Here is a 14,291-nt window from a genome sequence, read left to right as displayed (position 1 = left end):
GTCAGTAAGATGTATAACCTATTAATTTGTACTAGTCTGAAGCCTGACAAAGGGTAGCTCAATAGCACTGGATAGAGTGCCAGGCCTGGGGGTCAGGAAGACTCATCTTCCTGAGTTGAAATCTGATCTGAGGCACCAGCTATATGACCCTGGGGGCAAGTCACTTAACCCTGCTAGCCTCAGTTACTCATTTCTATAAGGAGCTAGAGCTAGAGAAGGGAATGCCAAGAAAACCCTAAATGGGGTCCAGGAAGAGTTGGACACAACCGAAAAAGAACAAGGTGCTATTATCTCCATTTTACAGATAATGAAACTGAGGCAGAGGTTAAGAATGCCCTGAATCACATAGCTATTAAGTAACTGAGAATGGATTTCACTTATCTATTAATTTAATGATTCCCACAATTAATCCTTCCTGCTGGAATTGTTTTGAAACTAAGCTTTTTAAAAACATGATTCTTAGTGCCAATTTATAATGTTTTAATGACAGCTTTCCCCAGAAAGTTAAAATGCACTTTATTTTGAGTATTGCATGGTGGACTTTAAAATCTATATTTGGGGGATGAGGCAAGAAGGATTTGAAATCAGAGGGGAAGATCATGGTGGTATATTCAGTAGCAAAATGGCTAAATAACAGACAAAGACCAAGGCAGAAGATAAGCAAGCTAAGCAATTTGAATAACTGAGTTAACTCAGAATTACTAATCAACAAAGAAGTACTTTACTGATTAACTTGCCAATGCTCCCACTTCCTTTGTTCTCCAGCTCTACAGTCACCTAAAAACTTTTTGACCTGAAAAGAATCCCCACTCCCACTGTGGCCAGGTAGACTGGTACAGCATTGAAGGAGTTTAAGGGTTACTTAAAAGGTGTTGCCTAGTACTTTCCAAGGGCAGCTCGGTGGCAAAGTGGATAGAATATTGAGCCCTGGAGTCAGGGAGACATCTTTCTGAGTTCAAATATGGCCTCAGATATGTATGAGCTGTGTTGTCCCTAGGCAAGTCACTTAACCCTGTTTGCCTTTGCTCCTCAACCATAAAATGAACTGGAAAAGAAAATGACAAACCAATCCAATGTCTTTGCCAAGAAAACCCCAAACGGGGGCCACAAAGCATGAACAATGGCTGAACAACAACAAAAATTAATTTCAAAATTCTTTGGGTTCCTCAATAACTAGGATTCATACATTTACTCCTTATTAAAGAGAGTAGCTTAGTTATAATAATCTAATGTTTCAGGCTTCTCTTAAGACCTTAGGATCAAAGATTTAGGGCTGGAATGGCCTTAGAGGCCAGTTAGACCGAACTCTTCATTTCACAACAATGAAACTGAAAGTGCCTCAAGAGGTTAAGTAATTTACCTAGTTATTGCCCATACGAATAAATGACAGAAGCTAGACTTAAACATGGGTCCTCCCATATCAAATCTAGTGTTCTTTCCTTCCCTAGATGACACCTCAATGCAATTTTCATAATATGCTAAACACGCTTAAAGAAGTTTTTTAAAAATTCAGAAAACAGACTGAATAAGCATTATGGAGTTCCTACTACTGTTACTAGGGTCAGGGAGTGGTTCTTATCCTTTGGCAGTCTGGAAAACCTGGATGCACCTTCTCAGAATAATGTTTTTAAATGTTGAAAATAAAATACATATGATGACAAAGGAATCTGGTTATATTGAAATATAGTTAACAATTTTTTTCCCCAGTTTAAAAATCACTGCACTAGGGGCAACTGGGTAGTTCAGTGGATTGAGAACCAGGCCTAGAGTCTGTAGATCCTGGGTTCAAATGTGGCCTCAGATACTTCCCAGCTGTGTGATCCTAGGCAAGGCACTTAACCCCCATTGCCCTAGTCCTTCCTGCTCTTCTGCCTTAGACAGAAGGTAAGGGTTTTTACAAAAACAAACAAAAAACAAAAACAAACAAAACAAAACAAAAAAAAACACTGCACTGGGGTTATAAAAAAAAAAGGAAACAAAATAAAACTTCTTTGCCCTCAGAAAATTTACATTTTCCTAGAAGATACAACATGTCTACAGATTCCTACAGAAAAGATAACTTGAAGAGAAAGAAGGCAGGAAAGGGAAATCAGGAAAGGCTTCCTGTAGGAAGAAAGCTTTGAGCTGCCCTTGAAGGAAGCTAATTTAACTAAGAAGGCTGATTGAGAAAGGCATACATTTCCAATAAAAGAAGCAACCTGGTTAAAGACCTAGAGTTTAAGGCACAGCAACTAAAAGTTTTACTTTAGATGAACCACAGCCCTTGCAAGTTTCCAGAATATTTTTCTAATAAAATTAGTAATTTTAATTCTGATGTTATTTTATTTTCAATCCTCAGATTAAGTAATAATTGAAAATAATTAATTTGTCCTATTCCTATTTTTCAGAAAACATTATCCATTTTTCCTTGTGTGTGCCCAGTCCTTGAACTGACCATCACATTCAGGAGATGATGAAGAGGAGTTTGAAAAGGAGTGCTGAATAATTTAAAAAGAGGGGGCAAAAAACAAGCTTTCTGTGTTGCATAGTTAATTTCAGGGAGTATTAAAATATTTCAATAGAAAGCAACTGCCCTGAGAAGCATGTAGGAGGAAAGGAAGAAAACAAAAGGAGGAGGAGGGGAAGATAGAAAGAGACCCTACCAAGGACAAAAGTTTGAATTTACCAGCAAAAATCAAAGGACAGAGGGACATATGAGGATTAGTTGTAAGGCATAACTGCATGGTTTAATAAAATTGCATTTTCACTATGTAGCTGTATATTTAATACATGAGATATTTAGAATGTAAGTCAGAATTCCTTAGTCAACTCTCTTCTAATCTGTAACTTACTCCTTCTCAAGAATTACCATGGAATAGTTTCTCTATCATGGTATTTAACCTTGCAAGTTGGTAGAATGGCAAGTTGCCAGGGTTACCAACTTGATCAAGCATGAAATAAATTCTTTCTCATTCAGCAATATTTTTTTTTCACAACCAGAGTAGGTCAGCATTCTAAGATTCTCTTTTAGAAGGCTATTAACTCTGCTTCTGAAACTATTTTTAACATCATCTGAACAAATTAGCACCAAGCAGATGGTAAACAATAACTCTATATGTTGCTACCAAGTTTGGGCTAAAAGGACTTAAAAAACAAACAAACTAGTGAATACTTTTTTTTTTTAAACCCTTACCTTCTGTCTTGGAGTCAACACTGTGTATTAGCTCCAAGGCAAAAGAGTGGTAAGGGCTAGGCAATGGGGGTCAAGTGACTTGCCCAGGGTCACACAGCTGGGAAGTGTTTGAGGCCACATTTGAACCTAGGACCTCCCGTCTCTAGGACTGGCTCTCAATCCACTGAGCTACCCGGCTGCCCCCTAGTGAATACTTTTTGAGAGATTGATTTTTCAATAAAATATAAATTTATCTTATACTTAAAAATAAAATATGCAATATACTGACAACCATACCATCTAAAAGATTACAATTTCCTTGTTTAGCAAACCACTGAATTACCATTGTCAAGAGAAATCCAGTGGGTTTATAGTCTCAGGCATTTTTCCTTATGAGAAAAATCTGGTTTGGAAGTCAGTTTTAAAAAAAATTTTCCAAGCAATGCTTTTGAGTTCTTACTTTAAAAATGTTCTATCTGCCTAAAACACAAAACAAGCATAAAAATCTTCTAAACCACACGTATTTTTCTTCTTGATATAATAATTGTGAGAGATGATATATAAAGTATCTCTTTGGTTTTTAAAAAATGGAATTGTCAGCTGACTTACATATCAAATGCTTTGAAAAGAAGCACTTTTTGGAAAAAATAAAAAGAGAAATCAACTGTAGGAAGAGTTCCTTTGTAGTTTTTTTCCCACTCTAAACCAGAAAATTCAGTTCCTTTTTTTGTTTACCCTAACTCCTCTCTTCCTATCCCCTTCCCCCTATTGCCCATTCAGAAATTCCGAATAATAGTTTACAGAAATCAAATATTAATACATCAGATATCCCTAAATCTGCCTCTTCCACTTACTTTGCTGAACCAAGAAAAGCAGCCTCTCAGGCATGTTTAAAAGCAAAGAATAGTTCTAAGGAGGGTTGCGGATCAATTTAATATCATACCAAACAAATATTATACCAGGAATAAAGATCAACAGAATATAAAAAAGGCATAAGTTAATGTTTATTTACTTAAAATTCTTGCTTTAGAAATATGATAGAATGAATGGAAAACTAATGACTAATGTTAAATGCTTTTGGGAGCAAATTCTCCAGGAAGAAGTGGACATAACAGAAATTCATATTCATTGTAATGTCCAAAACATTAATTCTCTGATGTAAACATACTTTAAAAAATGTTAATGCACTTCTCTGACTTTAATACCTTAATTGCATTTTGTGTTTATAGGTTAGCAAGTGACTTTACTTAATTTTATCCACAACCTCCACTCTGCAAGTACTACAATTCTAATTATCTCAATATTCAAATGAGGACATTTAGGCTTAGAGACTCTAAGTGACTTGTCTATCATCACACAGATCTTAAGTGTCAGACTTTGACTCTTTGGACTCTTTCCACTGCTCTATACTGACCTGAATGTTGGACGCATTGTCAGAAACTATTAAGCTGTTTCTGCTTAACTGTTTTTCTTTATTACAAGGAAAATTCCCTGGAGGAGGAGGTCATATCCAGAAATGATTGTTATAAAAAAGCAAAATATTTAGAAGTACATTATGCTCATTGCACTTTATGACCATTGTACCCTGCCATTACTCTAGGAATTTACAACTATTTACTCTAGGAATATCAACAAGTGTCCTAAGATATAACTATTACTACTACTACTACTACTAATAGTAACAGTAGTAATGGTGGTGGTAGTAGTAGTTTTTGTTGTTGTTGATGTTGTAGTTGTAGTAATTTTTGGTATTCCCAGTGTTTTAGCAGAATATCTAGTACACAGTGGATATTTAATAAATATTTGTCAATTGATATTAATTCTAATAGTTATAGCATTTAAATAGCACTTTAATGTTTATAAAGTGTTTTACAAATTTGATTTCATTATAATAATAGCTAGCTAGCAATGATCATTATAAGCAGTTTTGTTCCAAGGAAGTTCCAAGGAAGAGTTAAATTTTATCTTATGAAACATACTATTTCTCTCTTTTATAATGCCATTTCATGGTTGGCAATATGTTTATCCTCACTTTTTCCAGAAAAATACCCAAGAGTTTATACCTGATTCCCTTATGAAAAAGAAGCAATTAATACTAAAGTAAATACAGTTCCTAGTGAATAGTTATTAAGTACCTACACTATGTACTTTGCTAAGTGTTGGGGATTGAAAGAAAAATCTTTGCTTTCAAGGAGGTCACAGTCCTCAATACAAAGAAAAGAAAACATGCAAACCTTATGGGTACTATGTTGGGGCATGGAGCAGGGGAGGTATAGCTAAGTGGCTAAGTGGTACAGTGGATAAAGCACCAAACTTGGAGCCAGGAAGACCTGAGCCCAAATAAGACCTCGGTCACTAACTAGTTGTGTGATCCTGGACAAGGCACTTAACCCTATTTGCCAAAGTTTCATCATCTGCAAAATGAACTAGAGATGGAAATGGTAAACCATTCCAGTATCTTTGCCAAGAAAACCCCAAAAGAGGACAAGGGAAAAGTCAAGACTCAAACATATGAATAACAGCATAAAAAACGATATACAGGATAGATTGAAAATAATCAACAAAGGGAAGGCATCAGATTTAAGGGAGGTCTGGAAAGGTTTCCTGTAGAAGGCAGAATTTTAGCTGAAACGTGAAAGAAGCCAAGAGGTGAAGATGAAAAACCATCTGGGATTGGACCAAATGCTATCTGAGGTCGTCTCCAACTTAAGAGATTCTAGGAAGTGGTGATCGCATAATATCTTGCATTCCCAGGGTGAAAGAGCAAAGCTGAAATAGAATGGCATTATTCTACCTTTTTACATATACTTTACTATTCATGTTCATCTTCCTAGACTCTCTCCACTTCCCCTCACCCCCAATTCTTCCAGTCAACACAATGCTCAGTATTCACTTCAGCAAGATGGCAAACATTCCATACAAAGTGGGTGTTTTAGTGGGAGTAACAATCAGAGTTTTAATTTCCTTGGTGAGCAGGAGCAGGGTCAGGTAAGATATAAGCCCCTGAGTGTTCAAATCTTTTCCTGTGTCTGCTCTGACTTCAAAATCCAGAATGGCAGGTTTTCTCACTACACTTGGGCAAAGCTAAGACCTTAAAGGGTTTTGGACAAAACTTTATTCTATGCAACACTGACTCAAAAACCCCCAGAAAGATACACTATCATAATATAACTCTAACTTATGCCTTTGGTAATACTACTTTGTAGCATTCTAAGCAAATCTGCTGTATGCTTAAACTTATATATATGAAATAATGTAAACTGAAAAAAAGGGGGGGGGATGGTAGGAGGGATGGAAAAGCAGGAAAGGATCTGGGGAAGACAGAGATATTAACTGGAGCTATTCATTGGAATTAAAAGCTTGACTTTAGTATAATCATTAGTGTTTTGCATTGAATAAGTGTTTCCACAAGTATATTCAAATTCTAGTTATATTGCCCATATTTTCATATACCTATAATAAATGAAAACATAGAACTTTCCATGTTAATATTCATTAACTGCCTAACAATTATGCATTGGTATTTTGGTCAGAACATAAAAGGTAGAAACTTAATTAACTTTGTACAATTCATGGATTTAAAAAATTGCAGATAACCAAACTGTTCATTTTCGGTAATACCTTTCCTATATTATATCCCATACCAAAGCTGGAAATAAATCACACAGTTTGCTAAAGGGAGCTTCATGCTCATGCCTTATTCTGAAAGAAGTGAATTGACCTAAAGCAAAAAGTGGGGCGGGGGGGGGTGGGTTGAAGAGACCTGTAAAGGCACATACTAAAAAAGGTGAAACTTTAAAATCACAGAACTTTATAGAGCTGAAAGACACCTGCTAGGTCATCTAACTCTTTCTTTTCTGAATGAGCAGTGATCCTGAAAGATGGTCTTTTTGAAAGTGGACACCATGGGAATTTGGTAGTTCCTAGCTTCTATATTCAAGTGTAAAGTGAAATATGGAAGGAATAGCCTATAGTTAATATGACACTTCTCAGAGGAAATGGCCACCAAGTGCTTTAAAAACAATTGCAAGATAGGCAAATGCTTAAATATTTCCAAGCAAATATATACAAGTGAGAGAAAACTGGGTTTTTAATTGTAGGTATTCAGATGAGAGCCATTAGGGGTCATTTGGCTGCTCAAACTAACTGGATTTTTAATCATAGTATTCAGATGAGAGCCATACAAACGCCATTAGGGAGTGATTTGGCTGCATAAACTAAAAGGACAAATAGATAATAACTACACATTGTGTAGTCTTTGGAAATAAATGATCTTTATCTTCAGCCCAGGAGATAAAACCCAGACAAGAGAATGGCAACTCTTCTCAGTACATACATATGATACTTAATTACTTTAAGTCCAATAATCATTGGTGCTAGTTGGAAAAAGAGACTTAAAAAAATGCTAAAGATTACACCAGATAAGTAGGTACCAAAAGTTCTTTACAATAAAAACACAGACAGAATAAAAGGAAAATAGTCTGAATTGGGGAGTTTAGGCTAACTTTAAAACAAAATTCCTGAGGGAAGCTGCTGAATAGGTGACTCTCAGAAGAAAAAAACTGTTATGCAAAAAAATGTATCTCTTGTCTTAAGTAACACTATCTTCAAATACTTAATAACATTTCATTCAAAATGTCCTTGGACCAACATAGAAAGCCTCCAATATTAAATATATGAGTATTAATAAGTAATAATAAATCTTGAGATTACCTAGGACAAAAAACCTTACTTAATTACATCTGCTTACTATTTTCATAATTTGTTCAAGACTTATGTTTGAATAGGTTATACCTAGTAATTGAACAAGAGTATCAAGGTTTTTTTGTGTCCTCAAATGATTTATATATGCAGAGAACATGATATATACATGTAATATCATAACACATATTATGTAATCCCAGAATATATATGTAATATAATATGCATGTAATATAAGTATATACTTCACTCTTTCTTTTTCACAGAAGGGGAAAGAGATGCAGAGACATCTCATTTAGGAGTTGTCCAAGATCATCCACCTCATTTTTATATTTATAAATTTATATTTTCATATATGTATATATATTTTTAATTATATTATGTTCATTTTGACATATATTACCCTCAAAGGTCAAGCTAAAGAATGAGTTTAGTATATAATATGTAATATGATATATGTTTTATCTTATATCATATAAAATGTTATTATTTAATCCTAACAGACATATTAAATTACACACATTTAATATGCTCTAATTTAATAATCCTATCAGACATATCAAATATATTGTATTATATGCTCCACCTAATATATTAATACATTATATTTTTATTATATGTCATAAATAAATTTAATGTCTATTCTAATGAAAGTTGTAATTTTCTAAATATATGTATACATGTGTCTATAGATTATACATACATCTAAAGATATATACATACATATATTTTAGATGCTATGTGCTATTCTTTATATCAAATGAACAAGTATTTTATATGAAGTAACTACTCTGTGCCTGGCCAAGGAATACAATGAAAGGCAGAAATAATCTCTGCTCTCCAAAAACTTAATAAGTATCAATTAAGGCCCTGTTCTCCATTCTGTGGTTAAAGATAAATTATATGCTTGACATCTTGCCTGATTAAAAAAGCCATTAATGCCTTAAGATTTAACATAATTTTTATTAAATTTTACAAACCTTCCCAAGGCCCTGCCCTAAGCTACCCAGATTCTCAGTGTTCCATTCTCCACACGTTTAGGTGGGATCTGTTATAAAGAAAAATATAGAAGGAATAAAGTGAAGCATTAGCCTGAAGATAGAATATCCATAGTGCTCAATAACTGGAGAGATTTCTTGGGTACAATTTCATAAAATTCATTAAATTTTTTGTAAACTTCTCACGAAGTAAGATCAAAGCCCATTAATTTGGTATTTTCCACACCAACTCCAACACTGGGAGAAAAACAAGCTTTTCAATCTCCCTTTGTCTATTCTTTTTTCCCACACCACAGCCACTATTTTATCTACTTATCTCAAACTCTGCATTGCATATCAAGCAATAATGTTACCCTTAAGCGGACCTTCAGACTAAATAAAAAACTTTCCCTTTGGTCTTTCAAATTCTGATTCCTTATACAAAGTCAGTTCAGTTTCACAATATTCAGTGAGTTCAGTTTCACAATATTCACAGAATTCTTTGGTTCTTAGCCCAGAGTTTTCTTGGGAAGTCCCTTAAATCAGAATTGAAGGAAGCTAAGAGACTACCAATTCCAAATTTTCCCTCCAAATTATCTGGAGTATATTCTGGTTACAACATTATTCATGCTTCTACCTCAGCTGATTCTCACAGAATACTCTCTGCCATATTCTAGATTAATATGTCTAGATTGTCTCCCAGGAGTACATTTTTAAAATATCTAAAGCTATTCCATTGGCATTTTTACAATTCTTTGTTCCTTTTGAGAAAGGTAAGGTATTCAAAAACCATATCCCAATTATAAACCTCAATCCCACCAATTCTCAAGTAGAGATGGCTAAAGCCATCAGGCTTTATCTCTTTTTGTCCTAAGAGTTTCTTCCCTTAGGCCAAGGTCCTTTACCAAGGTAGCCCAGCCCCTTGGCTGGATCTTTCCCTTTTATGTCCTTTGTAAAAAGGACAAGGATGTTAGGACAATGTTAGGAGTCTAGGACTCCTCATTTTCTTTGTTACCATTGTAAAGTCAATCAACTATACTCTCCCATCCTCACTCTTCAAATCCCCTAAAAGGGTATTTAAATTCCCCAAATTCTTTTGTTCCTCTGAGCTGTCATCTAGCTTGGTGTCTCTCCCACCAGTACACCCCAAAACTCCTATCTATGATTAAAGAGTGGTTTTTCTGACCATTTAATAGTTCTATGGTTTTTTTTTTTTTCAGTTTAACACTTGTTACCTTTACTTAATACATTTGTATATAGATATCTGAATCTATGGGTTTTAATTGTAGGCTCCATTCCTGAAACTTATCTCCTATGGAATTTCTACATATCTCTACCACTGGAATTTAGTTCAACTTTCTCATTTTTACAGGTATATTATCTTATGTGACAGCAATTCTCAAATACTCTGGTGTGAGTTTTAAAGTGTTGTGGCCTAGAGAACTGCTTCCCCCAGCATGCCCCATGGGTCCCTCCCCCTTACTTCCTGGTGTGGGATTGGTCTTAGATGAACCAATCCCGTGCTGAGGGAGGGACCACGCCCTCCCACTTCTGGACCCAGGATTGGACTATATAAGGACCAATCTGATGCCTAGAAGGCGACTTTGAATCGAACTAGATTCATAGTTAGTGAATTTCAATAGGGGAACTCCGTTTTTTCTTATTTCACTAAAGTTAGTCAGATAAAAGAAAGAATTTTTGTTTGTTTGTTTTTTAGTTCATTTCACGGGACAGGGGATTCTGAGGTCAGAAAATGAGATGCGTTATAGTATAAAGTTTATACCATGAGCTGGGTAACTAAATGGCAAATGGATAGAGTGCCAGGCTTGGGGCCAGGAAGTTCCTTTGTTCAAATCAAGTCTCACACACTTATCTAGATATGCAACCTGGGCAAGGAAGACACTTAACCCTATTTGTCTCAGTTTACTCATCTGTCAAAGGAGCTGGAGAAGGAAAATGGCAAACCATTCCAGTATATTTGCCAAGAAAACTCCAAATGGGGTTCATGAAGAATCAGACAGGACTGACATGACCTAACAATGATGACAACAAAGAGATGATAGCTACAAAGAGACAGTTAAGTAGTAAAGCAGGTAGAACACTAGCCTGCAGTCAGAAAAACCTAAGTTCAAATCTTGCCTCAGATACTCACTATGTTACCCTGAGCAAATCACTTAATTTCTGTCTGCCTTGGTTTCCTCATCTGTAAAGTGGGCATAATAATTATACGTACCTTCTAGGATTGATGAGGATAAAATAATATTTGTAAAGTATTTTGCAAACTTTAAAAACATATATAAAAGCAATATTTGTAGTAGTACTACTATAATATGGTGAGGGAGATAACAAACAAAAGATCTTTGGGCAGAGAATTCAATAATTTTTAGGAGTATTAAAAAGATCCTGACACCCAAGAGTATAAAAAGATGCTGATATCAAAAAGCTAGAGAACTGCTGAACTATAGTATATCTTATTCCCTCTTTTCTTTTCCCCTTAAAGCCCTTTTGATTTCTCTCAAAACTTAGTCTCTTGATTTATTTCATCAACCCATGTGTTCAGTTAACTTCTCCATGCTGATAAATTCCAAAACTCTACATCACAGTCTATATGTTATCCCTGCAAAATTCTCCTAGCTACATTACAATTCCTGGAAGAGAGATTTTTGGTCTTTTGTCATTTTTTCAAGTAGCTTCCTTCTAGAACTGCTGTGGCAATGTTTCTGTGGGTCAAACCAACTTGCCTACTCATCTTGTTAACTTCTCTTCTTTCTAGCCCCAAGATAGCTACATCCAACTTTATTTCCTTTGTCTTATTCATTCATTCATTTACTTTTTTGTTTATCTATTTTTCCATTTATTTATTCATTTGTTTATTTGTTTATCATTCTTTTCCTTTCCTTTTTTTTTTTGGAGAGAAGATACACAAACCTTTATTTTATTGGATTTACTATTTACAACTGAGATCCCTTTTATATTCTATCTTGCTAGTCTACATGGGTATTTATTTCCAAATTTAAGACCTATACTTGTAAAAAATCCACAGGCACATAGCATTATAGAATAGTAATGCATACATCATACCCCTGAAAAACCAGCTTTTATTTAAAAAACACTAAAATTTGGAAGATGCCAAAACTTCTTGCCTTGTCATCAAATTGTCTTAGTTTGTTTTAGCAATTTACCTTCTCAAGTCTTTTTATTTATCTTTCACTTCTAGTCCCTCCACAATTTCTGCTTCTCCTTTGCTCTTTTTGCTCGACTTTCTTTTCCAGTACCTTCCCTTCTTTTTCTAACCTTCTTCCATTAGTTCTAACCCATTCTCCTTCAAGTCGTATGATCATTCTTATTTTCCTTCCATTTAACCTTAAGTCACCCTTATTTAGTTTTCCCAATTCCCAATTTCCAAACTCTCCAAATCACAATAGTTTCCCTGACTTATTTCAAGTCCTTTTGCTTCTTATCCCATGTAACCTTCTTCCAAAAAAGGCCAAAATTAGAAACCACTTCTAGTTAGTTAGCTTTAATTGGAGAGATTGTTTTTAGAATTGCTAAAAGAATCCCTAGAATGTGGAATAAAGGACAGCATTCTAAGAAGAATGGATCCATTGAAAAGTACTACTAGTCCAAACAGGTCTAGTTCCATTGTAACATTCTTACCCTAAGTAGTAAATGAGGATGACTATTCTGTGTTGCATTTTATTTATATATATATATATATATATATATATATATATATATATGATAAGATTAAAAATAACAACAGCAATGAGGGGAATGGATAACATTTTTTTTTTGTTCAGGCTTTAAACTTAAATATAAAATCATTATTTGGGGGATTGTACCTGTTTTTTAGGGTGAGGTATAAACTTTTTTTAGATACATATGCAGATATTCCTGTAATGATCTCCCCCTGGGAATTTTTCCTAAAATAGAAAGTCAAAATTTTTACTTACGTGGAATGAATCTCACTAACTTAGAAATCGCATTACAGGCGATAGGCTGACAAAAAGTATAGATTCGAGAAAACATTATTCATAGTTAAAGATACTCAAGAGCAAGTCGACAGGAACCTCTCAATTTATAGGAATATGTTCAACCCCTTTTGTGATGCAGGGAGGGTGGGGCAGGAAGGCGACAATAGTGAAATATATGATGCTGGGAAGGGTGGAACACTTGTGAATGGGATGATGCTGGGGAGGGTGGAATATATGTGAATGGAATTTATTAAGTGTATATTAAGAAAAGTAAACTCAATATATAAGAGATTAGTGATTTCTTTTTTGGACAATCTTCTTTTTCTTTGTATTTTGAAATGCTTGTTTTATTTGGTTTTGTAAAATTTTGAATAAAAAAAGAAACCTTGGGCAAATCATTTAAATTTTTTCATATTTTGTTACTTTTTATGATGTAGTAGGCAGCTCAGTGGCTAGAAAGCTAGTTTGGAGATGGGAGGACCTACACTCAAATCTAGCCTCATATAGTTCTAGCTGTGAGATCCTGGACAAGTCACTTAACTCCCATTGTTTAGCCCTTACCATTCTTCTGTTTTGGAGCCCATATTTAGTATCAATTCTGAGATAGAAGGGTTTAAAAAAGAAAAAGAGATAGTTTTAATGTAGCCACAATCATGAATGGGGCAGTCTGTGCTGAAAGGAGACTTTCCAATTATTTCCTTTAGGTTGGGGAAGGGCATGCCCTTAGGAGAAGGATGTTACAGCACTGGAATCTTGGGAATAGAACTGGGCTGAGTATGTTGCAGTGGGGTTGAGTAGTGATTGTATTAACCAACAGAGCAACTCAAAAGTGTAGATAGAAAAAGCAGTTCTCATAGAAGAGTATGATGCCCTGGGTAAATTAGACTTGGATTTAGAAAGACAAATTCAAATATACGTATGGTCCTTGGCAATCACTTAACCTCATCTGTCATCTAGAAATAATTGTACTGACTAGTCAAGGTTGTTTTAACTATCATCTTGTAAAGTATTTTGTAAATCTTAAAGCCCCATATAAATGCTGGCTATTATTACAGTTACTTTATTGTTTTTATTAACTGATAATTATTTTTATAATTGTCAAATTCTGTATGGGGTGCTCAGGGAGGAGTAATATCTTTGGTATGGAGGACTTGTCATGCCCTCCTAGGGCAGCTCTCCAGCCTCTGACCCCCACCTGACACCCAGCTCTCACTTGTGGCTCCCAGTAGCTGCTAGCATGCGGCAGCGGCCACACCCCGGGCAACGGCTTCCACAGGCCAGCTAAACCTTGTGAGGGTAGCCATTGGGTTGTCGACCCCGGTGAACCAGGGCCTTGCTCACCCAGGATGTGAAGACTGCTTCAGCTGAACAGACGGAAGAAACCAATAAGAAGGTTCAACGGCTGAGATGGCGATGCAGCAAAGCACTCTGTAGTGCTTAGGGCATGTTGGAGCACAAAAGACAAGACGGCCACCCAATGCAGCTGAG

The 14,291-nt window shown here is 35.3% G+C and overlaps 1 protein-coding gene across 4 annotated transcripts in view; it reads right to left on the bottom strand.

The window, feature by feature from the left end:
* Positions 1-14,291, bottom strand: part of LAMA1 (laminin subunit alpha 1) — a 155,665-nt gene that overhangs the window by 122,162 nt on the left and 19,212 nt on the right. Inside the window, exons 1-2 of one of the 4 annotated variants that reach the window (XM_016431684.2) lie at positions 12,783-12,873; positions 8,833-8,900 (exon numbers count right to left, since the gene is read on the bottom strand). The exons of 2 other annotated variants lie outside the window; for them this stretch is intronic. Coding sequence is in view for 1 of the 2 variants with exons in the window: in XM_007487696.3 (XP_007487758.2) it covers positions 12,783-12,858 (76 nt within the window). In the remaining variant the exon portion in view is untranslated. Of the gene's footprint in view, positions 1-8,832; positions 8,901-12,782; positions 12,892-14,291 lie in introns of those variants that run through there. One more of the 4 variants, XM_007487696.3, reaches the window with a different exon arrangement.

The sequence above is a fragment of the Monodelphis domestica genome, chromosome 3 (assembly GCF_027887165.1).
Source record: "Monodelphis domestica isolate mMonDom1 chromosome 3, mMonDom1.pri, whole genome shotgun sequence".
NCBI classification, from domain to species: domain Eukaryota; kingdom Metazoa; phylum Chordata; class Mammalia; order Didelphimorphia; family Didelphidae; genus Monodelphis; species Monodelphis domestica.
This window is presented reverse-complemented; position numbering and strand designations above follow the sequence as displayed.